At 38.6% G+C, this 27,343-nt stretch overlaps 1 protein-coding gene across 5 annotated transcripts in view; it reads right to left on the bottom strand.

The window, feature by feature from the left end:
• Nucleotides 1–27,343, bottom strand: part of LOC150083087 (sorting nexin-14-like) — an 842,525-nt gene that overhangs the window by 303,568 nt on the left and 511,614 nt on the right. For all 5 annotated transcript variants that reach the window (XM_090377020.1, XM_090377024.1, XM_090377023.1 and 2 more), the window contains 2 exons: nucleotides 17,670–17,853; nucleotides 1,983–2,016 (listed from right to left, as the gene is read on the bottom strand). In XM_090377020.1, coding sequence (XP_090233146.1) covers nucleotides 1,983–2,016; nucleotides 17,670–17,853 — 218 coding nt within the window. The remainder of the gene's footprint in view (nucleotides 1–1,982; nucleotides 2,017–17,669; nucleotides 17,854–27,343) is intronic.

The following is a 27,343-nucleotide window of genomic DNA, read 5'->3' as shown; positions in this document are numbered from 1 at the left end:
CATGACAGCAGCATGGTCTGATAATGGGCATCAGTAAGATGACTGAAATGTCACCTTAAATTGTATGGTGATTTAGGCGATTAGCTTAATAAACTATATTATTAATTTCACATGGTATATCACTGGTATTAATTATAATAATAATCTTAATTGTCCAATAAACCCATTCAGCAAAATATCTATTGTGTGTTAATCGCCTATGCAAGATTAGTGGCTGCTTCCATCTACCTTCCTAAATATAATAACTCTCAAGTAATTTTGAAGTTGTAAGTTATTGTTTATACAAAGTAATTACCTGAAGTGTGTTGATTCGTGAGGCGATGGTTGCATTACTATTTCTGTCTTTGCTTTGAGTACATTTGCTGTTCTTTTCAGAATATATGACTAAAAAAATGATAAACTAGATACTGCCATTTTATGTTAGAATGTTACAGAAAATGGTTTGTTGACTCAGTTATTATTACAATTATTCATAAAAAGATTTCTTGTTTCAATTATTATTACTTTTATATAGTAATAATTAATTTATTATGTATTTATTGCTTTGTTGCAGTAAGGAATTAGTTCTCATATGTTACTTTTTGCCTCTATGGTTGTTACATGATATCAGAAAGGATGCTGTGACATATAAACTGTGGTAATCTTTATGAATAAATTCTGTCTGGTTATGAAGAGGAAAATATACCAAGAACAATTAATGTGATACTTACCTGTTGTTTGTCAATTTGTAAATATATGCTGCTTGTCTTGATTTCATCAAGCACTTTCTTGTGTTGAAACATACTGCTGCTTGTATGTTACTACTGTTAAACTAGCAAACATAAGCAAGTTTAACAGTAGTGAACATGTAATTTAATACTGACTAATGTGGTGCCAGATTAGCATCTTGTAGAGAACAGAGAAAGAAAGGGATGTGAAAAGTGATCAGCTTTAAAAATAATTATTAAATAACTTTTCCAAGTAATACCCATAAGTTGTCCAAAGGATAAAAAAGATAACCACAATTTCGCATGACATTGCATTTGGTTCATTTACTGACAAAGAAAAGTCAGTAAAGCTTTAAATAGTAGTAGTAGTAGTAGTTGTAGTAGTAGTAGCAGCAGCAGTGGCATTTGATGCAAGAAAGCAAGTGTATGAGCTTATGCAGCATCAGCAAATGTTTGATACAGATTTATGTAAGAATGAAATAAGAGAGGATACTGATATAAATGATATAGCCATTGATAAATGGCTAACAATATCACATTTAATGCATTTTACAAGGAGTGATTTGATTCAGTCAGAACAGTAAAGAATAGAATATAATCTTTCTCTCTCTCTCTCTCTCTCTCTCTCTCTCTCTCTCTCTCTCTCTCTCTCTCTCACTCTCTATTTAGAAACCAGTTTTGGAAAATGGAACCACTGTTAGAGGAAGCAGGCAACTGAGTCAATACTTGCTTTGTCATAACCTAGAAGGGAACTGTTAATTTCAAATCATATTAAAGAAATAACCGAGACTTGTTTTAACAAATATTTATGAAGAATGTATATGAAATGATCAAATGAATTTGGATTACACTTATTTATTTATTATTATTTTTTTTATATACATGAATGGTAACGGTGTAATAAATGAGAAGTGAATCAGAAAGACAGTTGTTATCACTGGTTAAAAAGGGGAACCCACAGATAACTCAGAAACAATTGTCTCTTAATAAGGGGATTAGAGCATCACTTTATTTGTATATGTTTTTTCTGGTTAAGAACATCATCTTTAGTCTGCATTTAAAGTTGACCACATACTGACAAAACATTAAATCGTGAACATGCAAAGTTTGGAATTTGTGCATGCTTGACAGTCTTATAAAATTGAAAATAAAAGTGACTAGTTGTTTCATGTTTATATTTTATAATTTTTTTTTTTTTTATAACCATGCAATTAATGAAAAATTACTAAACTGAATTAAAAATTAATGAAAAAAAAAAAAACAAAAAAAACTAACCTTTCCACAGACCAATGTAGGTCACTTGGGTTATCTGTAAAATTAAATATAATTTCCACTTAAATCACATATTTTATACAATTTATTCAAATTAAAAATGTCTAATTTCTAAATTAAATGAACTTTTAGATTATATACACAAACTAATGTTTCAGGATCTTTCTCTAAAAGGATGACAGATTTATTGTTGGGTGATGCATCAGCATCCCTGCCCATATGTTTACATACTTTGTTAAGATGCAAAATGCTACCATTTTGCATTTCAATCATTCATTTGTTTTAAATTGTTTTTGACAGTATAATTTTTTTTTTTTTTTTTTGTATTTATTAGAAATGATAACAGTACTTTATTACTTTCAGACAAGCTTAAAATGCCTGTTATATGTATAAATGTATTAGTTAAATAATGGGATATGCTAAAGGGAACTTGCTTAAGTTGCATGTCAAAAAGGTTAGTTTCATAAAATGTAGCAGACTATTTTAATCAGAGATCATCCTGAGCTGAAATTCTCCTCAAGACATCCATAAGCAATATTCCATCACCCACAGCAAAATTCCATCACCCTTAACTTGCGATTCAAAACCAGTCAAATCATTTACCAAATGGGGCAAAACATGCTGCTAAACAGAACGCATGTTGTTCGTAGTATTTCTAGCCAAGATACAGATATATTTTTGATCGTATTTAAAGGGGTAAAAAATAAATTTTGAAATGAAAAGTTTGAAAAACTATCATGTTGTCTCGTCAGGATGGAATTAAGAATAATAAACACTGTTGCAGCTGACTGCCTGAAGGGAGCTAAAGTACCACGTGTATGGTAGACAATAGAGTTGGCACCACAGCATATATGTATAGTACCTGTCTAGGCTATTGATTGAGTTTTAATATGTACAATTTTTTTTTTTTTTTTTGTTAGCGCATTGGCTTCTGTGGCCATAATGCACCTCCCAAAGGTTTTTGCATTTTTACTCTGATCCAAGCCCAAGGCAGGATTCGAACCCGCGACCTTTGTGTTGCCAGTCAGGCACTTTACCCACCTGGCTAGCCTGGTCGGAAACATGTACAATAAAATTTCGACTTAAACTTAATTGAAAACCATGTTAGAGTGAAACCGGTGCTGTTTGAAGCTGTGCTAAGCGAGGTATTGCTGTATATCACCAGTGGATGATGGAACCCATACTGGCGATCACTGATCAGATGGAAGATACCTAGATAATTTAGACATTGGGGTTTAATAGATTTCTTGATTACATTAGAAAGAGTAGACAATACTTTACAAAGTGCAATGGGACAAAAATGGATGGAAGTGATCTGTCACCCTTTTTTAGGAACTGGCTGAATATGAGCAAATTTCCAAGCAGAAGGGAGAATACTGGTGGAATAAGAAAATGTAATAAGGGAACATAGAACAGAAGTGAGCACAGGAATGCAGGTTTTGAGAAAAAGTGGAGAAATACCACCATGACCTTGCGTTTTCTTGGAATCAAGATTCGCCAAAATCCTTCTGACATCCTTTTGATGGAAGGCATTGAATGGAGTTAACTAGGAATAGTAGGAGGTGGTTTATCAAGATCATCAATACAGGAGTTGGTAGAAAAGTAGGATGCTAGCAGGTCAGCTTTATCTTTAGCCAAGGTGGCAATAGAATCATCCAATTTTAACAGAGGTAGGAACAGAGATGGACAAAAGACCATAATGCAAAATGAAAAGAGATAAGAATGCCCGACTACTATTTGGACAAGAAGCAAGTTTTCTACTTTTAACCTATTCAAAATCTCAAACTATCAATCTTAACCTATTCAAAATAACACTGACAAATCCAAAGTCCCGCATATGAATAGAAGTAATCCCAGAGGAACGTACAAACTGTTTACTACTACACTTAGGGTGGTAGAAAATGAAAAAGACCTGGGAGTAATTGTGCAGTCAGATACGAAGTTTTCTAAGCAATGCACTCAGGCTGCAAGAGCAGGCCATGGGATTTTGTCAATGATATACAGGAATTTTGCTAGCAGGGAAAAAGTGATTATCCCTTTGTACAAAGCAACAGTCAGGCCACACCTTGAGTACTGCATACAGGTCTGGAGTCCTCAATTTAGGAAGGATGTAGATTTGCTTGTGCATGTACAGAGAAGGGCAACAAGACATGAGGTGAATGAAGGGATCCTCTTACCAAGAGAGGCTTAAGTTCTGCAAATTGCAGTGGCTGGAGACTAGGCACCTGCGAGGTGTATAAGGCCTTGAATGGTTTGAGCACGTTGAATTCTGATGGGATTCTTCCACTTGCTCAGATTACGAACCTAAGGAGGCATAAATTCAAATTGAGGAAAGACAGTTGTAGATGTGCAGAAATTTGCTGTTGTGGAAGTTGATAGCTTAAATAAATTCAAGGAGGAACTGGACAAACATTTAGAGGGAATGGTTGTGTGAATTTTTTTTTTTTTTGGCTGATGCTACATGAGGTCATGCGCTTGCTTTCTTGCATCACATGCCTCTATTACTATTACAATCTAATTTACTGATTATTAATTGCTTTACAATTGTTGTGAATGTGTAGGCAGAAAATGAATCTGGAGATTTAGATGCAAGCCAATTGTGTCCCATTGCACTTTGTAAAGTAATGTCTAATTTTTCTGATGTAATCAAGAAATCAATTAAACCCCAATGCCTAAACTATCTAGGTATCTTCCATCTGATCAGTGATCGCCAGTATGGGTTCCATCATATCCACTGGTGATATACAGCAATACCTCGCTTAGCACAGCTTCAAACAGCACTGGTTTCACTCTAAGTTTAAGTTAAAACTTTATTGTACAGGTGGGTAAAGTGCCTGCTTGGCAACCCAAAGGTCGCGGGTTCGAATCCCGCGATCTTTGGAAAAAGCGAAGATTGGAAATCGGCATTATGTTCACAATAATCTCAAAAAATATCAATCATACTGCATGATGGGATGGTTGTCATAGCAAAGTTCTGGTACTCTTTGCTTTGCTCTGGGACTAAACATGGTTTCCACCATTTCAAGCCTCCAATAAGCAAAGTGGTGGTGGTGTGATACTGTACCAATTGAAGAGAGCTATCTACTAGCAAGCATTACCTTCTAACACAGAGAGTCAACATTACTCTGTGTGGTGTGGACACAACACCTCCCTCCTGTTCATGTTGATTCACACCTTGGTGATCACCAGTATACAATGTGCCTTATTTCAGAACTTGCACTTGGGGTTATATCCAGAGTTAATAACAGTCCCGCCATCATGAAGGTGCAAGCAGAGGATATGGTTGTCACAGAATAACCAGACTGCCAAAATTTGGTCGACCTGACTTAAGTGTCACCTAAATATCAGTTCAATCAGCATTTAAAACTCCCAGTTAGCAAGCCCAGCTTGACATACCTGAGAGAATGTCAGTGAGAGCCTCAAAGAGATGTGCAAATATATCCCCAATTCACAAAGAGTGACATGATTAATTATAGACGTTAGCTTCTGTATTAATTCTAGATGATCATCTAGACAGGAATCCACTTATGCTGATCCCACCCCACCCTAACAAATCCACAGTATGGATTTGTTAGGTGGTGATCTTGTCTGACAAATCTGATTAGATATTACAGTGCAGTAACAGAGGAACTGGATGCAAAAAATAATTTTGATATCGTATACTTGAATTTCAGGAAAGCTTTTGATACTGTTGCACATAAAAGACTGCAATACAAATTGTAGTGGCATAAATGGTTAAGTTACTGCTCTGGATAAAGGGATGGTTGAGTGGTAGAAGACAGAGTGGTTATTAATGAACACTCTCTTCATAGACTAATGTTATTAGTGTAGGCCCCCAGGGTTCAGTGACGGGTCCATTGTTATTTTCTATATTTATTAAGGATACTGATGAAAGTAAATCAGGCTTAATGTTTAAGCCTGATATACAGTAGTAGTGATATTTTGTAGTAGTACAAGCAAGGAAGAAAAAAGGCTTAAAAAGCGACAGCCGAAAAAAAAAAAAATCCTCCCACATCACTTGACCAACTTCTCCAATAATTTGTGTAGTTCTTCCTTGAATTTCATATTCCACCTCCAACAACACCAGATAGAAGTTTGTTCCAACAGTCAACCATCCTTCTTCAGTTTTAATTTATGCTATCTTGTGTGCATCGTTTAGATCTATATGAAAGGGTATAAATTAGCAAGAGAAAGAATTCTCTCAGCACCGAGCTTGCTGAATTCTGATGGCATTCTTCCCCAGATCACCTTGGAGGTGCCTAGTCTCAATATGCCACTATTAGCAGAATTGAAGCCTGTCTTGGTAATACTGCACTTTCATTCTCTACACCAATCTCGTTGTCCTTCTCTGCACCTGTTCCAACAGATCTGCATCCTTCCTAAAATGTAAGCCTCCAGATCTGTATGCAGTACTCACAATATGGCCTAACAATTGCTTTATACAACAGGATAATCGCTTCCTTGTTCCTGCTAGCAAAATTCCTGTATATCATAGACAAAAACTCCATGAACTCTCCTAGCAGCCTGTCTGTGCTTCTCATAGAACTTCACATCTGACTGCACAATTGCCCCCAGGTCTTTGCCATTTTGTTCTGCCATGAAGGAATTACTGCTACTCATATGCAAGTCTTGCATTTATCAATGTTAAATGTCAACTGTCATTTCTCAGCCCATCAGGACACTGCAACAAGATCTAAACCAATTTGTTTAGATCTGGTTGAAGCAGTTTACCCTGATTATTGCCATAATCCACCCTGCCAATGTTTGTGTTATCTGCAAATTAAACATTAAGCCTGATATACTTTCATAAGTATCATTAATAAATATAGAAAATAACAATGGGCCCATCACTGAACCCTGGGGGACTCCAGTAATAACATTAGTCTATGAAGAGAGTGTCCATTAATAACCAGTCTGTCTTCGACCACTCAACTGACCCATTGTCCAGAGCAGTAACTTGTCCATTTATGCCACTACAATTTGTATTGCAGTCTTTTATGTGCAACAGTATCAGAAGCTTTCCAGAAATCCAAGTATGTGAAATTAAATTATTTTTTGCATCCAGTTCCTCTGTTACTGCACTATAATATCTAATCAGATTTGTCAGACAAGATCACCACCTAACAAATCGATGCTGTGGATTTGTTAGGGTGGGGGGGGGGATCAGCATAAGTGGATTCCTGTCTAGATGATCATCTAGAATTAATACAGAAGTTAAGCTAACAAGTCTATAATTAATCATTTCACCCTTTGTGAATTGGGGATATATTTGCACATCTCTTTGAGGCTCTCACTGATATTCTCTCAGGTATGTCAAGCTGGGAGTTTTAAACGCTGATTGTACTGATATTTAGGTGACACTTAGCATTAGCATTAGTAGAGGCATTTGATGCAAGAAAGCAAGCTTATGCAGCATCAGCCAAAAAAAAAAAAAAAAAAAACCCACTTCCACTTCACCCCTTTGTTCGTTCAAAATACCTGTCCAGCTGAGCCTTAAACTTATTTAGGCTATCAACCTCCACCACAAGGGATGGCAGTCTGTTCCACCAACCAACCACCCGCTGGTTAAAGGCAAATTTCCGCACGTCTATCCTACATCTGTCTTTCCTCAATTTGAATTTATGCCCTCTCAGGTGATTTTTCTGAGCTAGAGGAAGAATCCCATCAGCATTGAGCATGCTTAAACCATTCAAGGCTTTATACACCTCTATCAGATCACCTCGCTGGTGCCTAGTCTCCAGACACTGTAATTTGCAAAACTTAAGCCTTTCTTCGTAAAAGCACCCCTTTGTTCCATTGACTAATCTTGTTGCCCTTCTCTGTACTCGTTCCAGCAGCTCTACATCCTTCTTGAAATGAGGTTTCCAGACCTGTATACAGTACTCTAGGTGTGGCCTGACCATTGCCTTATACAAAGGGTACTAGGAAAGTTTTGCAATATGACGCAACAATGAATCAGAGGAAGCTGCTTGTTGCTGCATGTTGAGACATGTTCATACGTGCATAGTAGCCGCCGCGCCAAGTCGATGGTCTCAGTTATTCATTAGTAGTGAGAGTGTAAAGTGCTTGCGATGGCATCGTGGTCACGAAATGAGATAAGGACAGTTTTGCGGTATAATTTCGTGCGTGGTTTAACCATAGACCAGTGCTTAGAAGAAATGACTCTTGCACTAGATGATGATTGTCCACATCGTACAACGATATTCAGGTGGTATAGAGAATTCCAAAGGGGAAATTTCACTTTGGAGGATTCTGAGAGGCCGGGAAGGCCACGAACGTCAGTTACAGAGGAAAACGTTACTGCTGTGAGGAAAATGCTTGACGAAAACAGGCGAGTGACCTACCAACAGATAGAGGATACTTTGGGCCTAAATGAACCAGCAATTCGTTCGATTCTGCAAGATCATTTGCACGTGAAGAAACTTTGTTCTCTCTGGGTGCCGCATCAACTGACTGAAGAGCAGATGACACGACGTGTGACTTGGTGCCGGGAGATGTTAAAAAAGTTTGATAAGGGACAATCTCGGTATGTGAACAACATCGTGACAGGTGACGAGACTTGGCTGTACTATTACGATCTGCCGACAAAGGCTCAAAACAAAGTTTGGGTCTTTGATGATGACGACACACCCGTAATTGTCAGAAAATCCCGATCTGTAAAGAAGAAAATGATAGCTGTATTTTTCAAATCGAGTGGAATTGTGGAACGTGTCGTTTTGGACACGCAGAAGACAGTCACAGCTAAGTGGTATACTGAACAATGCCTGCCTAAAGTCATTGGATCTATGAAGAACCTGCGGCCAAAGTCAAGAATGGACACCTGGTACCTCCATCACGAAAATGCTCCAGCTCACCGCGCCAAAGCCTGCACCGAATATTTGACCACGACAGAACTGAAACTTCTCGAGCACCCTCCCTACAGTCCAGACCTTGCTCCCTGCAACTTTGCACTGTTCCCGCATGTGAAAATGAAGCTAAAAAGGAGGCGGTTTTCCAGTGATGAGGACCTTCTACGGGCTTGGGACAACGAGTGTGCTTTACTCCCTAGTGAAACTTGGCAGAACTGGTTTAAAGATAAGTTTCGGAGGATGGAGAGGTGTATTGAATGTAGAGGAAATTACTTTGAAAAAATTAAATAAACAAATCTGTATTGCAAAACTTTCCTAGTACCCTTTGTACAATGGAATAATCACCTCCTTATCCCTGCTGGAAAAATTCCTGTATATCATTGACAATACTCCATGAGCTACTCTTGCAGCCCATCTGCACTGCTCAGAGAACTTCATATCTGCCTGCACAATCACCCCCAAGTCACTTTCATTCTCTACCACTGTCAGTGTAGTACCACAGAGTTGATACGTTGCTCTGGGGTTGCTGTTTCCCATGTGTAGTACTTTACATTTGTCAATGTTAAACTTCATTTGCCACCTCTCAGCCCATCTGCTCAACCTTTCCAGATCCTGTTGCAGCAGCATAGTGTCAGTAGTGTCCTTGACAACCCTGACAACCTTTGTATCATCTGCAAACTTGGACATTAAGCTTGATATACCATCATCAATATCATTTATAAATACAGAAAACAATAATGGACCCAACACTGAGCCCTGAGGGACTCCACTAATAACATTAGTCCACGATGAGCAGTGTCCATTGATTACCACTCTCTGTCTTCTCCCCCTCAACCACCCCTTTATCCATAGCAGCAATTTGCCTCCAATGTCACACTGCTCCAATTTGTGTAGCAGTCTTCCATGTGCAACAGTATCAAAAGCCTTTCTAAGATCCAAGTATATAATATCAAAGTTATTCCCTGCATCCAGTTCTTTTGTGACTGCATCATAGTATCCAATCAAGTTGGTCAGGCAAGACTTCCCCTTAACAAAACCATGCTGTGTCTGAGCTATAACTGAAGTCTTGTCTAAATGATCCTGCAGTGCTTCTTTAACCAGTGCCTCCATTAATTTTCCTGGAACAGAAGTTAAGCTCACAGGTCTATAATTACTTGTGTCAGCCTTTGATCTTCCTTTGTGAATTGGGGTCACATTTGCACATTTCCAGTCTATGGGTACCTCCCCTGAGTCCAAGGAAGCTCTCATAATTATGGCTAAGGGTTTGCTTACCTCCTTTGCTGCCTCCTTTAATATAACTGGATAGATCCCATCCACCCCGGGTGCCTTTCTTGTGTTTATCTTCAACAGTTTCTCCTCCACTTTACTCCCAGTTATTTCAAGATTCTGTAGCTTACTGCTAGAGTTGAATACACCTCTGGCATTCCCCTTGCTGAATAACTCCTCATGTGTGAATGTCGATGCAAAATATTCATTTAGTTTGTTAGCTACCTGAGCAGGATCATCAACAGCTGACCCATCAATATCAAGTGGACCAATCTGATTCATCCCCTTCCTTCTAGAGTTTACATAAGTAAAGAACTCTTTGCTGTTTTTCTTTGCATCCCTTGCCAAGGATTTCTCGTAATCTGCCTTCGCCTGCCTAACCTCCTTTGTAACCTGGTTGCATATCAACTTGTATCTATCATAGGCTTCTGTGTCATGTGTTAATTTGTAAGTATCCCATGCATTTTTCTTCTCTGCCATATGCCTCATTAGTTCATCTGACATCCATTTTGGCCTAAACCTTGAACAATATTTCTTAGTTGGTGTGTAAAGCCTAGTAGCTTCCAAGATAAGTTCTTTGAATGCTTCCCATTTTGAATTTGCTGTTGGTAACATCATCAGTTGGTCCCACTGTATAGAATTTAAATACTGTCTCAGTCCATTGTAGTCGCCTTTACGGAAGCAATAACCCTTCCCTTTACCCCTAATGGTAGTTACCTCTTTCAGTAAATCCCACTTCAGCACACTGTGATCACTGCCACCTAGTGGTTCATTTATCTGCAGATTCTTAATGCATTAAGAATCACTGCTGATAATCAAATCAAGAGTATTACTCCCTCTAGTTGCCTCCCGAACATGCTGATGTAGAAAACAATCATCCAATAAATCCACAAAAGCCCTGCTAGTGTGTGAGTAACCAGCCCCCAAATTCCAGTCAATATCTGGGAAATTAAAATCTCCCATTATAAGACTCTCTGATTTACTGGCCCACTCTATTTCCCTGTACAATTCCTTATTATACTCATCAGAGTCATTAGGCCTATAGCACACTCCTACTCTCAATTTTGATCTCCCAATGCTTATGTCACACCAAACTGACTCAACACTGCACTGTCCAGCGATGTCGACTGGCTTCACTTCCTTAGTTTTTATGTGTTTCTTAACTAATAGCATAACCCCTCCCCCCCTTCCTATCCTGTCTATCCTTTCTGTAGACGTTGTACTCCCCAAATTGCAGTTCTGCATCCCTTATATCTGTGTGACACCACGTCTCTGATATCCCAACAATATCTGCCTTTGATGTTTTGAGCAATACCTCAAATTCATCAAATTTATTTACTAAACTCCTAGCATTGGTGTACACGCAAGTATACCTGCACCTGTTTCTATTCTTAGCTACCCTAACACAACCCATGTGTTTACTTGTACCGCAATGGCTCCCAGCAGTCTCTGAAATACCATGCATCTTGTTTTTCAGGCTTCTGCTCATTCTAATAGGAGCAGTGCAAGAATCTCTTTCACCTCTGCCAGTGGCTACTGTCAATCTATTGGTCTTTGTCTCCCCCCAAGCTAGCAGTTTTCCGACCCACCTAACACTGCCTCGATAGCATCAGCAAATATTCTTGCACCCTTTCTATTTAAGTGTATCCCATCCCTGTAGAAGCAATCTCTCCTGTTAACAAGTACAGTCCAGGCTGAAAAAAATTCTACCCCTTGAGCCTTGCACAATCTTTCCAGGGCCGAATTGATCGACAAGGCTCTCATCATATACTCCCTCCTATCGTGTCTGGGCAGAATTGCAGACACTTTCAAATTCAACCCTAATTCTCGGCTTTTGTTCAACAACACTTAAGTCAGGTCGACCAAATTTTGGTAGTCTGGTTATTCTGCGACAACCATATCCTCTGCTTGCACCTTCATGATGGTGGGACTGTTAGCCACACTGGATATAACCCCCATATGCAAGTCCTGAATCAACGTGAACAGGAGCAAGGTGTGGGGTGTCCACACCACACAGAGGAATGCTGACTGTTTAACACTGATAAATGCAAGACCTACATATCAATAGCAGTAACTGCTTCATGGCAGTAGAAAATGGCAAAGACCTGGGGGCAATTGTACAGTCAGATATAAAGTTCTATGAGAAGCACAGACAGGCTGCTAGGACAGTTCATGGAGTTTTTGTCTATGATATACAGGAATTTTGCTAGCAGGAACAAGGAAGTGATTATCCTGTTGTATAAAGCAATGGTTGGGCCATATCGTGAGTATTGCATACAGATCTGGAGGCTTACATTTTAGGAAGGATGCAGATCTGTTGGAACAGGTGCAGAGAAGGACAACGAGATTGGTGTAGAGAATGAAAGTGCGGAATTACCAAGGCAGGTTTCAGTTTGCTAACAGTAACATTTTTAGACTAGGCACCTCCGAGGTGATCTGGGGAAGAATGCCATCAGAATTCAGCAAGCTCAGTGCTGAGAGCATTCTTCCTCTTGCTAATTTATGCCCTATCGTATACATTTAAATGATGCACACAAGATGGCATAAATTCAAACTAAAGAAGGATGGTTGACTGTTGGAACAAACTTCCATTTGGTGTTATGGAGGTGCAATATAAACAAATTCAAGGAAGAACTACAAAATTATTGGAGGAGTTGGACAAGTGATGTGGGAGGTTTTTTCCCCAGCAGCTGCTTTTTAGGCCTCAGTTGCTTCCTTGCTCGTACTACTACAACTATCACTACTACTAATAATATATATTTGTATATATTTATTATTTATTTTTTTATTTATATATATATATATATATATATATATATATATATATATATATATATATAACTACATATATTTGTATATATGAAAAAAAAAATAATTATTATTTCCTTATATTAAATTTATTCATCTTCCTTTGATATATATTTTAATTTAAAACTAATGTTTTAAAATAACTCTAAATGATCTAGATAAATCATATACAGTAAGTGCCGGTTATAGTGATCATGTCTGCAAATTCGATTTTGATTCTAAAAAATAGTGATTCTAATAAGTGAAAATCGAGAAATATTATCCAGAGGCTATAAAAATAAAGATATAAAGCATAAATTTACACTAGGTTTATTATCAATTAAATGATACATGAAAATCGTAAGTATAAAATTAAATTTATACTTACGTATATAGCTTAGTTAATATACATATTAATTAAAGGTAACACTTGGTAATATGACTAAAATTTAAAATAGTCACTTATTTTAGATTGCTTTAAATTATCACTACAAAGTCTACTTATAGATTTTTCAATATTGTATAAGCCTAAATTTGTGATCACTTGCACAAGTTTCTTCCAATGCTCTCCTAAGGACAGCTGTAGCTTCACGAGTATGCCATTTTGTAACTGGAATTTGTCCAGGTTCAACTTCATTTTCCTCCTCGACAAAATTATCAGTAACATACTGGGCAATTTCTTCATCTGTTAAAGCTGTAGTAACTTGTAGATCGCCATCTATGTCAGAGGTTCGCAAATTTTCTTGGTTCACGGCACCTTTAAAAGTGTCCCAGTAATTTTTTAACGGCACCCCTAGGCCAAAAGAAATACGTAACACAGTGGTTTTCGACCATTTAATATATACCTATATAATTTTATTCTTTATATAGTGATACTAAATAAAGATCAATTATAGATCACCACAAAATTAAAAAGATACGGTACAATGGATACACCTTTTTATAATGAAATAATAAATGTATAAATTAAAAATATATAAAATAAAATAATAACTTTAAGTAATTTAAACCGAAATTACACGGCACCCCAAGAATGTTGTTGCAGCACCCAGGATGAAAACCACAGATCTATGTCCACCCAATCATTAAACTCCTGTTCACCCGTGTCTTCAGGCTTTTCAACGTGATCAGTATCATGACTTAGTTGAACATCATGAATAATTAATCTGCATTTTTTGAAACAGCTGCTAATGCAGGTTTCGTAAAATTCATTCCAGGCACTCACTGTCATACACTGGTGTGCAAAACTTAAGGATCAACACTATTTCTAAAGGTTACAACCACAAAATCAAACGAAATAGTCTGTGGCGATTTGCATAACTGTGGCCATTCAGTAGAAAACTGGCGCACATTCAAAAATTTGAATTGTGATGAGAGGGCTCACATAAACAGATAAAAGCAGAAGTCATGTGCCAATTACCGAATGGTGAGCACAATTGTTACAGACATTCCATTGGTTTCATAGAGTACTACAGACAACAAAATGGCCAGTACAAAACATCTGGATGACTTTACCTGGGGTCGAATAATTGGGAAGCTCGAGGAAGGTCAAAGTGCAAGGAGTGTGGCTGTAGAGTTCGGTATCTCCCATAGCATCATCTCACATATGTGGTCGGCCTTCAGAACGACATGTACAGCTTTTCGAAGGACCAATGGTGGTCGTCCACAAAAAACAATGCCCAATGATGATCCCATTGTATGATGTTGGTCCCTCTTGGCCTACAGGCCAAGAGGGACCGACACCATACAGCGGGATCCACTGCAAACCAGCTGCACAGATGCAGGATATCGTGGTTTACAGTGGCCAGGCAGGTGGACTGTTTGGGCCAGTACGCTGTGTCCCTTTAACACCATCGGAGACAACAGTTACAGTGTTGCATCGAACACAAGGACTGGACAGCAGCACAATGGGGTGAGGTACTCTTTACTGATGAGAGTAGATTCAGTCTCAGAAGTGATTCTGGACGTCAGCTAATCTGGTGAGAGGTTGCCACACGGTATCACCCTGTAAACATCACTGAAAGGGGTTGATGTGGCGGTTGAGGTGTTCTTGTCTGGGGAGGCGTTATCTTGGATGGACATACACAACTCCAGATACTGGAAGGCGGTACTGTAACTGGTGCACACTACTGTACTGAGGTAATCCTTCTCTGTGTGTGTCGGTTCCGAGGTGCCATTGGCCCTGAGTTCGTGTTTATGGATGATGACGGCACACCCCCATCGCGCTGCAGCTGTTGATGTGCTTTTGGAAAGTGAGGACATTGTTTGTATGGATTGGCCTGCCCGTTCCACCGATCCAAATCCCATTTAACACATATGGGATGCTCTGGGGAGATTCCTAGCGGCACGTCCACACCCACCAAAAAATGTTCACCAGCTGAAGATGGCGCTGTCAGAGGAATGGACGATGTTACTGCAAGAACTTATAAACAACATTGTTCTAAGTATGGACAGGTGGTGCAAATCCTTCATCAACATTAGGGGTGGCCATATCTCCTACTGAGGACCACCTCTTCCCTTTGTTCCATCTTTGGCAGTGATGCATCTGTATCATGGCAGCCAGTGCTATGTTGCCATTTTTGAATAAAGTCCCTCTGTACCGTTTTGTTTCCGTTGTTGTTCCCTTCATCATTTCTGTACCGCACAAGGTTCTATTGGTATGCTTTTCCCATATACAGGCCACTGCTATGAGAAGCTACAGGTGAAAACCCGACTGGTCTTTAAGTTTTGCACACCAGTGTATGAAGTGCATCTAGAACGGTTATCTGCTTTGTAATATTGGATGATCCCAAACCTTCATCTATACAATGGATGATCCTTCACCTCATATCCGATCTACAAAAGGTCTTAAAGGTTTTTATTATTCCCTGGCTGAGAGATTGAATCAGTGATGTGATATTCAAAAATAGAAAAACTAATTCAATGTTTCTGAAAGTCAGCCTTGGATGATCTAGACAGTTGTCCAAAACCAATGCAATTTTTTCTGTTTTTCTTATCCAATTTCAAATCCCACTTACGAAGATAATCTTCAAATAAAGAAGCTGTCATCCAAGTGTTGGCATTATTGGCATATTCAACAGGCAGCAGTTTTACTCCTTTAAAACATCTATATGATTTACTCTTGCCAATAACTCACGGCTTCATCTTGATTTTTCCCGTCATGCTGCATGTTAAAAGAACTGTAATCCTGTCCTTTATCATCTTTCCTGCAGAGGAATTTTTAAAAATCATTCAGTAGTCTGGGGTAGCCCTGTAGTACAACCATGTTTCATCTGTACTAAAAATGTCTTCAGGATTATAAGTGCTTAACACAGTTTAACAAGAGGTTTTCAACCGGGTGTTGGCTGCAGAACTATCGGAATCCTGTTTTTCTCCGTGAAGTTTTTTGTGAACAATATCATGCCTCTCCTTTCATCTTGTCAGCCATCTGTCTGTTTCCTTAAACTCTTCATGTAGTTTTTCAACAAAATCATTAGTTTTTTTGAAGAAGAATGCTACGATTGATTGGTGCATTAAATGAGCTGGCCTGTTTGAACCAAACGAACAGAGCTTCACCTACTGTTTGGCATTTTCCTTCACACTTCCTTTTTCTAGTTTCACTAATTACATTAGTGTTTAATGTGTGACGTGATTTTAATAATTTTGATAAAGATGACTGAAGCACTCCTAATTTTACTGCTGTTTCCCTTTGAGACATATTGCTTAAGTTTAATTTATCTATAATTCGTAACTTATCTTTTACACTCAAATTCACTCTCTTTCTGTTCACCGATATTTTTTTTTTTTTGGGTAGTAAAATTTAAAACACAGTGAAAAAGATAAGCGTCAATCAACAACAAAGCACATGGCACACACAAATTGGAACTAACAAGACACATGCAAGTGAGACAAAGTTTAGATATATAGAAATGAAGAGCAGATTTCAGTGAAGGGGAAACACATTTCACCATAATAACATGAAAACAGAACTCCAGCTATCAGTATTATCACAAATGCAATAAGATCAAGTTTACTACCCATTTATAGCACTAACAGAATTACATTAACAGAAAAGTCGAATAAACCGGAAACGGCATATTGTTTTTATTGTTTTATGGTTGTGATCTCTACCTCCAGAAATGTGCTTAAGAAAAATTTCAGAGGCATTCAAAATTGATTCTTATAACCGAAAACATGATTATAATAAACAATGAAAGTGTAGTGCATTTTATTGATTTGAATCAGTTATTTGAAATTTAATTCTATAAAGTGGCTGATTCTAATAACCAGTGATCAATATAACCGGCGCTGACTGTATTTCATTAAAATATTATAAACACAGTATTCTAGTACTTACATATATATATAGACGGTTTGCATATGTGCAAGATAACCACCTCGAATACTGTGTACTAACACATTCAGTGGTCAGAATTATACACTTGGCAATCTTTTGTATATGTGTTTGGGCTTAAATTAGACGACTTCTTCAATCATGTTAGTGTGCATGCATGCATATACGTACACACACACACACACATGCCACTAACTTAATAAAATGTTCTTTTATATTATAATAATAGAAATAAGTGAAAATCAAAATGCCTTCTGGCATAAAGCGGTCTACTGCAGTGTTAAAATCTTCTAATTTATTGAGTTTCTTTGTTTTACAAAACTTCCAAATTACATGAAGTAAATATACTCCACAATGGTCAGCAAATACATTCATAAAAGGGTTAAAAGAAAAACAGCAGTGGCAGTGATAAGAACAAGTAATGTATCTTTAAAGACAAATTTGTATTATTTATACCTTCATCCCGAACATCGATTCTTTGAATTTCGATAATAAAACTTTCATAATATTTGCAGTTATGATCAAGGCGAGTTGCAACTTGAGGAACTGAAACTCTCCAGGCACTCAGATTCTTTAAACGTGGATCATCTTCTATTTTGTAACCATCTCCATCTCCATGAGAGTTAAGAGAACTTTCACACTAAACAAAATTGCAGGAAATATATTAGAATAAAAATTAAATTTCTCATGATGCAAATTAGAAAGAAAAAGCAAGTAATTAACTTTTAGGGTTATTACAATTTTTTTTTTTTTAAATTTAGAATGAAAAATATAAAATTGGAAAAAAAGGATACCCAGAGAGGGTATCCTCTCTGGGTATCCTTTTTTTATTAATTTGTTTGTTTATTTGTAAATTTGTTTATTACTGGTTTGTTTTCATTTTGTATTTATAACAACTGATACGAAGAAACAATTAAATGTGACAGAATGTAATTTTATCTGCAAGTCAACAGCTAAACACAGTGTAACATGCTAAAACTCAGTATAGACAAATAACTCATGTATGAACACAGCAATGTTTTCAAACTCTTCTCAACCAACAGAAAGAAGGGTGGAAGAGATAAAAAGTTTAGTGCAGGTATGGGCATCACAACAGGGAGAACAAGAGGAAGAAAATCATATATACTGCTCCTAGAAAGAACTAAAACAAAGACCCATCATGCTGGAAGATTCAAATGTCATGGTGGGCAGGGGTACAGCAGGTTTTGGTTTGGTTTTTATGACATGAGTGACTAAGGCCATGATAAGCTGTCCAATATTAAAATATATGAAAATACAAGTTAAAAATACAAGCAAAATCAATATTTACAAATAGCTAAAAAACCAGCAAATTTAGATAAAAATAAAATCAGGTAAAGAAACTGAAATATACAAGTGTATTAAAAAAACTTTTATGCATGTGTTTAAAGGTTTGTAATTTTTAAAAATTGCAAATATATCTTTGTAATGTAAAATTTGACTGAGTGTATAAGGCTAAATCAGATGATTAAAAGTGCTAAAACAGAAATGGCATGCATTTAAAAGCCTAGGACACTAAATAACAATATTTTTCACAGTTAAAATGTGCCACAATGTATGCACATAGGAGGATCATAAGACCTTAACAGAAAAGTATGTTTCAGAAGACTGTCCTTTGCAGAGCCAAGCTAGAAAAAATTCCTCCTTATGGCCCTTATGCAGGCTAGACAGCCAATGTTCCATTACAAGCTTAATCTTGTATAATTTATTATCAACCTGCCAATGCCAAGAGTGTTGCCACTGGGAAGCTAGTTTCTTTCGTATTACTTTCCTGTAGTCTGTATAAGGGACTAGCAGACAAGAGTTATAAAGGGTCACTGATTTAGTTATGGAATCTGCCAAATCATTTCTCAAGGTACCAATGTGACTAGGGGTCCAGCAAAAGAGAATATCATATTCCAAATTGGATAGGAGATGTAGTACCCAGGATAGGACCACACGAAGACTGAACCTCATTGATAACAAAGCCCACAATGAACTGAGAGAATCAGCATATATAATACATTTGTGGTGGTGGTGGTGGTGGTGGTGGTAGTAGTAGTAGTAGTAGTAGTAGCAGCAGCAGCATGTGATGCAAGAAAGCAAGTGTATGAGCTTATGCAGCATCAGCCAAAAAAAAAATAATAAATAAATAAATTTACAAAACAATTCCCTCTAAATGTTTGTCCAGTTCCTCCTTAAATTTATCTAACCTATCAACTTTCACAGTGACAGATGTAAGTTTGTTTAGCAATTAACCAACTGCTGGCTAAAGGCAAATTTCTGCACATCTATTCTACAAGAGTAATGGGGGGAGATCCAAGGATCATCGATGCAGTCAGAAACTGTAACAGGAAATATTTCCTCATCTCAATTGACTTCGCTGGAGCCTTTGACTCCCTCTGGTGGCCCAGTGTTCTGGCCAGGCTCCGATGGGCTGAAATCCCATCAAATCTATTTTGCTGCATGAAATCTTACCTGGAAAACCAAAGAATCACTGTCAGCACTCCCTTTACCTCTGTATCCAGACCGGTTTACAAGGGTTGCCCCCAGGGATCCGTCCTGGGGCTGCTCCTGTGGAACCTGGTGCTTGATGAGTTTTTAAATCTGGATGTTCCAAATGTCACTACACAGGCATACGCTGATGATCTGATTATGATGCTTCAAGCAGACAGCAGGGCTCAACTGGAGGCCATAGGCAATCATGCCACATACACATGCTACAGGATTGGGCCAAGAGGAATCTTCTAACGATCTCAACCGAAAACACAAACTCAATACTCCTCAGGAATGCTCTTGACCCTGGTAGACCCCACGAATCAAAATAAATGGAGCGACCATCAAACTCAAACAGGAACTAAAATACTTAGGAATAATACTAGACCGAAACTTGAACTTCCCATCTCATCTCTGTTATCTCAGAACGAAAACAAGGAGGCTCTCGGCCCTGATAACCAAAATCACCAGGAGGGACTGGGGACTAAAGAAGAGGGCCCTCTCCCTTCTATACAAAGCTCTTTTCATCCCTATTCTTGTCTATGGTGCAGCCGCCTGGTATCAGAAAGCAAACACAGCAGTCAACAAGAAAAAGCTGGAGTCGATCCATACTACTGACAACAACTAGAGCCTGCTGCACAGTGAGCACCCATGCACTCCAGGTCCTGGTGGGCTTCCTTCCCCTGGACCTGGAGATTGTTGTTGTTATGGAGGATTAATGGCACATAAGCTGCTAAGGCTATAATGTGCCTATTCACTTATTATATTAAAACATGAGTTTTCCATAAATGAGAAGAAAATCTTAAATCAAAAATAATTATAAAGCCCAGTTTGCCTCAGAAAGTCAAAAAATTCAGAAATATATGCCTTATCACCAATGAGATTTTCAAGAGTTATTGGTTTATGAAGATTAACCAGTGAGATCAAGGATGAAGTTCTGCCTTGTTTATAATAGGGGCAGCCAATAAGAATATGTTTTACAGTCAAACTGTTAGAACAATGTGTACATTGTGGTGGATCATCTCCTGTGAGTAAATGAAGGTGGGTCAAATGGATATGTCCTATTCTTGCCCTTGAAAGGACTACTTCTTCTCGTCTCGATGTACGGACACTGGAGTGCCAAATTTTCGGATCTTGTTTAAACTGAAAGAGTTTATTATTAGTCTGAGAGTGCCAGAGTGCTATCCATTGTGATAGGCAAGCAGCATGAATGGTTAGCGCATAATCTGATGCTGGAACAGGGATATTGGTTAAATCTAGGTAGTTGGATTTTTTGCAGCTTTATCGGCCAGTTCATTGCCTAAAATACCAGAATGGGCTGGAATCCAGCAAAAAGTGACCAGTTGGTTGCGTTCTTTAATTTGCAGTAATAAGCTTCTGATTTCATCTAGAACAGAGTGAACTTTATCTGAGGAATTACATAACATTATTGAGCTGAGGGAATCAGTGTAAATAACTGATTTTAAGGAACAGTCAGAATAGAGATGTTCTAGAGCTAGTTTGATTGCATATAATTCAGCCGAAAATATACTAAATTCTGATGGAAGGGAAACTGATACAATTGTATTCGGAAACACTGCAGCTGCTCCAACATTTGAATTAGATTTAGAGCCACCTGCATAAATTGAGGAGAAATCAGTATAACTTTGAGTGTGAACTGCATGAATTTGGTTGACATTTGATACTTGCAAAGTATTCTTTCTCCATTGACAGAGATAAGTGTCACAGGTTGGAAAAGGAGGAGGAGGAGCCCATGGTGGTTGAGTATAGGTTGCTAACTGCTTTACGGAATGGAAGGAAATATTCCAAACTTGCACCAGTTCAAGAAGACGAAGACCAGTTGGTTTTACTCTACTAGGATAGTAGAACCAGCTTTCTGTATAGGATTTCTAACGTTGGGTTTAAAAGGTATGATTGAGCAGTATGAGAGGCACAACTTTGTATCTTGACAGCATATTTCAGAAACAGTATTTTCCTGCGTAATGTTAGTGGGGGGGCTCGTGAGCATCAATGTAGAGACTATGTGCTGGCGACGTTCTGAACGCACCAATTGCAATTCTCAAAGCACTGTGTTGAATAGGATCAAGCCAGCGTGATGCACTCTTTCTGGTAGAATCATAGATTGGAGCACCATAATCGAGACGGGATCTGATTAATGCCCTGGATATCCGAAGAAGGGAGGTATGATCTGCTCCCCATGTTTAGGCAGATAAAGCTCTGAGTATGTTTAACTTTTTTAGACATGAAGTCCGTACATTTTTAATATGATCTAAGAAATTTAACTTGTTGTCAAGGATTAATCCTAGGAATCTGATGTTGCTGGTGACCGGGACAAAGATGTTAGAAATTTGAAGTTCAGGATCTGGATGAAGTTTGCGTTGTCTATAGAAATGAATGGCAACTGTTTTCTGCTGCAAGAGCCGATAGCCGTTGAGGCTCGCCCATTGTTGAATTTTATTAAGTGATACCTGAAGCTGTCTTTCAATAGACCTGATGTTTTGAGAATGACAGGGGATGGAAAGTTCATCTGCATAAAGGTAAGTCTCAACTGCGTCATTTTTTTCTTTTTCTTTTTCTCTTTCCTTCTTTGTGATTATCTTCTACTTCTGACAATCTCTTTCTGTCTCAGGGTAATGCAGGATTTTTTTTTTTTTTGGCTGGTGTAGCATAAGCCCCAGGCTTCCTTGCACCATATGGCTAATAATAATAATAACTGTATTTGGAAGCTGCTTAGTGATAGAATCTATTCTCAGAGCAAAAAGAGTGGCACTCAGTACTGATCCCTGTGGAACACCTTCTTCCTGGATGAAAGTTGCGGAAAGGGCATGTTGGTATCGAACTTGAAATGATCTAGTACGTAAGAAGTTCTGAACAAATATAGGAAGGTTGCCACGTAGTCCGAGAAGGTAAAGGTCACTAAGTATACTATACCGCCAGGTGGTATCAAAAGCCTTCTCTATGTCTATTGAAACCATTACTAGATGTTCATGTTTGACAAAAGCATTATGGATGGCAAATTCAGCCCTGACCATAAGATCTAAGCATGACCTGTTTTGACAAAAGCCATATTGACTATGGCTCATTAGCTGTTCCGACTCAATGATCCAGATGAGTCTTCTGTGGTTAATTTTCTCAAGAATTTTACTGAGGCAGCTTGAGAGAGATACGGGTCTATAGCTGTTGGGGTTTGTTTGTTTGGTTTTTAGGAGCATTAGCAACTAAGGCCATATTGCTCCGGGATATGCGGTGGTCATTCCTTGACCTTTCCGCATCCTTCGTATTTGGTGGTGACGGGCTCGAACCCCGGTCTAATCAAGAAGCGTGTGCTGCACACTGCTGCTCCTTCCCACCTGGCTACGGTAGCGCCGCTGTTGGGGTTGGATGGATCTTTTCCAGGCTTCAGGAATGCCAAAATTGTTGAGTGATGCCAAGAAGCTGGAAAAACATTTTCTAAAAATATGCGATTGTAAAAGAACAGTAGGCGGCGCAAAGCTTTGTCATCAAGATGTTGTAGCATGACATAATAAATCCCATCTGGCCTGGCAGCACCATTGCGAGCCGTTTAAATGACATGTAAAAGTTCAGAATATTGCAGAGGTTTGTTATATGGGAGAAGAAAGGCAGTTTGAAAATGAATAGCATGCTTTTCTTTAGTGTTTTTAATTCTTTGGAATGAGGTAGTATAGGCTGATGTTGTTGAGATTTCTGCAAAAGTACTGCCTAAAGCATTAGCTATACCTACAGGATTAGACATATCTTTCCCATTCCAGGAGAGGATTGGAGAAGGTATGGTAGGAAACTTACCAGACAGCTGTCTAATTTTTTTCCATATTATTTTGGGATCAGTATTTCTGTGAAAACTGGATGCAAAACGGGTCCAGGATTCTTTCTTTGCTTGCTTTTGTATGAAATGTGCTTTTGCCCTTAATTTCTTATAATTAATGAGATTGACTGTGCTCGGACATTGCTGAACAAATTCCAGGCTTTATTTTTTGCTCTCTTTGCTGTGGTGCATTTGTCATTCCACCAGTAATTATAATGCTTTCGGCCCGGGGGATTTGATAGTGGTATTGTGTCTTTAGCCACATTTAGAAGATGCGACGTGATGTAATCTGTCATATCATCAATATGCTGGAGGTGGATTTTTACCTCATCAAGGTCGATTGATGATTGAAATTTTGCCCAGTCTGCTCGGACAAATTTCCACTTTCTGCAGGGTTGAATTGAAGGAGTCTTTGCTTTCAGGAAGTTGCATACTATTGGGAAGTGGTCACTGCCCATGGGATCGTTTATTACATACCACTCTATGGTTTGGACTAGTACTGGTGAACAAATTGAGAGATCTATTGCTGAAGTGTATCCTGCTGGGCTGGAGATTGTGCGCTGTGGGTTGCTACACCAACATTCGAAAGGAAGAACCACAACTTATCTAGTCTACACAACAGATCCACAGAAAAGGAAATGCTCAGAAAATAGGAGATTAATGGAACACCCGCAAATCTATCTGGTAAAATAGATGGAATCTTACCACAAAAGGGCAAGTCACCAAAAAATTTATACCCGATGTCAGTAGGGTATATCCTATTTCCCTGTCCTGGTTTTCCCCTGGCTTGCACACCACCTTCCTTCTTACAGGACACGGCTCCTTCAGAGGGAAACTCCACGAGCTGGGAATCTCCGACAACCCGCGCTGTCAACTGCGGTCAGGAGGAAACCTGGGAACATCTTATCCATGACTGTGACAACTATGAGGACCTCAGATATCAGCTATATACATGTATCAACTCATTGCTAAGAAACCGAGAAGAAATAATATTGCAAGAAAAAGATAATTACCAGGCTTTCACCGTCTTTGCCCGCAAACTCTTTGAAAGACAAAGATCCCTGCCACATCATCAATAACCTATGAAAAAACAGACGTAACTACCTGAGATGACTGCGAAACTCTGAACTAGTGACCACCTGAAGCAGATACAACACATGAATGTAACAAACTGGACCTGACTTCTGGACTTGGAGCTCCACCGGACTAATGCAAAGACAAAGGTTTCAACTTGGACTCGGACCTCGAAGATTGCATCTTATGATGCCATACAGCCATATAGCTCCCCGGCTCTGTCTAGCCTGCTTTTTACTCCTCTTTCCCTAGCAGGGGGGAAGGGGACGGCCTGCTGTGTTGTCCCCCTCCTGCCACCCCTCTTTCTCCTCTGGTGGGGCATGGGCATGCCCCACTATTTCAACAGGGGTCATTTTCCCTATAGACCCCTTACTTCCAAATTCCAACCCCCCGCAGTCTTCCACCTCCCCTCCCTTTCTCCTTACAACAGCGCCTGCCCCACATGTACAAACTTAAAATACCAAAATTCGTGCCCAACCTATTAGGAAATCTTATCCCCTCCAGCACTTATCCCTTATAGCCCCTCTAAGCATCGTATAATGTACGTCTGTGCCCAAAAGAAAAGAAGAATTTTTATTTAAATTTTTTTTATTTATTTATTTATTATTATTTTTTATTTATTACTTTATTATTATTATTATTTTTTTTTATTTATTATTACTTTTTTTTTTTTAGGTTCTAGCCACAGAAATCTCAGGAAAATAGGTGGTAGGACCTGCCAGAGCAAACTTTAAGGGAACACCTGGCTGGCCTCCACGTGGCGGAGTACGTAAACAACAGGTCCCATCTGTGGCCTGGCGGCTAACAAGCCAGAGGAACAAGGGGCAGAGCATATTACACAATACATGATCCACACACACTTTTAAACCTCTGGCCTTGACAGCGTCCTGTCCTCGATACAAAGAACATACGCAGAGATGGGGTTAATCCCTGGTGCCGTTAGACACAAAAATACTCTGTACTCTGTGTGTAGCTCAGCTCAGTTACGCCTATGACAATGAACATGACACGAAGAACAACATGCTGTTTTGTTCCCACCAACACAATTTTGTCGTGATTTTAGTAGTTTAAAGTGTCACATTTTGCTCTATTCTGTGTCTGTTCAAGTTCCTCTTCTCAAGATGTGTCCACAGACATCAACTTCGCGAAGATCGGCCAAGGTAAATGAAAATTATGGTCACTTTTCATTAGCATTGATCTCGCTGGGTTACAACGTGACAACTTTCCATTGTATATTAAGATTAATTTTGTTAAAGCTATTGGTACCGCAAATATCGCCTAAATGATGATGATAGCAACTATCGAGAATTGTAAATGAACAGCTTTATAGCCACATATGTTTTTCATGATGAATATCAGATATTTTACTGGTTTTCTGTCTAATTTTAATATGGTGCCTGATAAACAAAGACAGTTGTTCTCAGTGTACACCACGCGGTCGAGCCCTGATTGATCGGACATTGTCTGAGTGACCGTTATTAGTGTGAGTTATTTGCCACATACTATAAAACATCTATACGTTGAACAATCAGGGGTACTAAATATATTTGATCTAATACAGGGTTAATAAAAGTTATTAATGTCACTATATTTATGATATTGAGAATATATATAACAATACGTTCTCGGTGTCCCACACAGTCAAGCCCTGATTGGTCAGACCTTGTCTGAGTGACTATTAGTGCGAGTTACTTGCTACTTCAAGACATCTATATCCAAAACATTTTTGGGGTACTAAATATGTTTAACACAGGATTAATAAAAGTCAGGTAATGTCACTATATCATGATATTGAGAATATATATAATAATGTGCACAGTGCTGTCCTCCCAGAACAAATAATAAACTAAGCACAACATCCAGGTATTTTGATAATTAGAGTTGAGACCTCTCTCCCCACCCGACAAGCTCTGGGTCAACAAGCATAAAACAGAATCTGCACTAAGCATTGCACTCCTGCAGCTAAGCAATTCAGTAGCTGCCCTTCAGAACTCTTCATCCAGGGAAAATAGGGAACCAATAAACCGAAACAATTCCGATAATCCGGACCTGGCCGTAAAATCAAAAAATCCAAGTACACCTCTGAAAAAGGCTATAAATAACGATGACCCAATACTTATAGAGAATAACGAAGATTTGGACAATACTCTAACAGCATCGACAGCAAAGAGAAAGGGCAAGCAATTCACAGCTCCCAGATCGGAGATGAAAACCCACTCCAAAAGCGAGAACTAAGACCAAATGGAGCAGACTATCTCCCAACAAGAAAATGTGACAGAAAAAGGGCAGGAAAAACAAGAAATCCCACTGGATCACAGACTGCCTGAAGGCACTGCACTGGAGCAGTCTCTTATTCTAAGGACTACCCTAGAAAGCCTATTTAAAGATCAACATAACAGGATTACGACTGAACTCCGGGGGGGGAAATAGTGGGATTATGGATGAAAATGGAGACAATCCTAGTCCAGACCAACTTGGAAAAAGAGGTTGCTTTAGCCAAACTTCAAGTCTATCAAAACAGTAGGGCAAAGAAAATGCTACAGCGCGTCCCTACCTACTCCCAAGCACTGAGGACCAACCTAAACAAGCCAAATGAAAACACCATTACAAACCGAACCACAACAGCCCAGAGGAAAACCCTCATACCAAAACAGTACCTAGTTGTACTAAAGCCAGCCTCTACAGAAACACACAAGACCAGTGAAGAAGTAAAACAAACAATAGCAGAAAAGCTGAAGGG

This window comes from Mastigoproctus giganteus, chromosome 7 (assembly GCF_048544385.1).
Source record: "Mastigoproctus giganteus isolate SK-2022 chromosome 7, ASM4854438v1, whole genome shotgun sequence".
Lineage (NCBI taxonomy): Eukaryota > Metazoa > Arthropoda > Arachnida > Uropygi > Thelyphonidae > Mastigoproctus > Mastigoproctus giganteus.
Note: the sequence above shows the minus strand (reverse complement) of the source record. Positions and strands in the feature narration are given on the sequence as shown.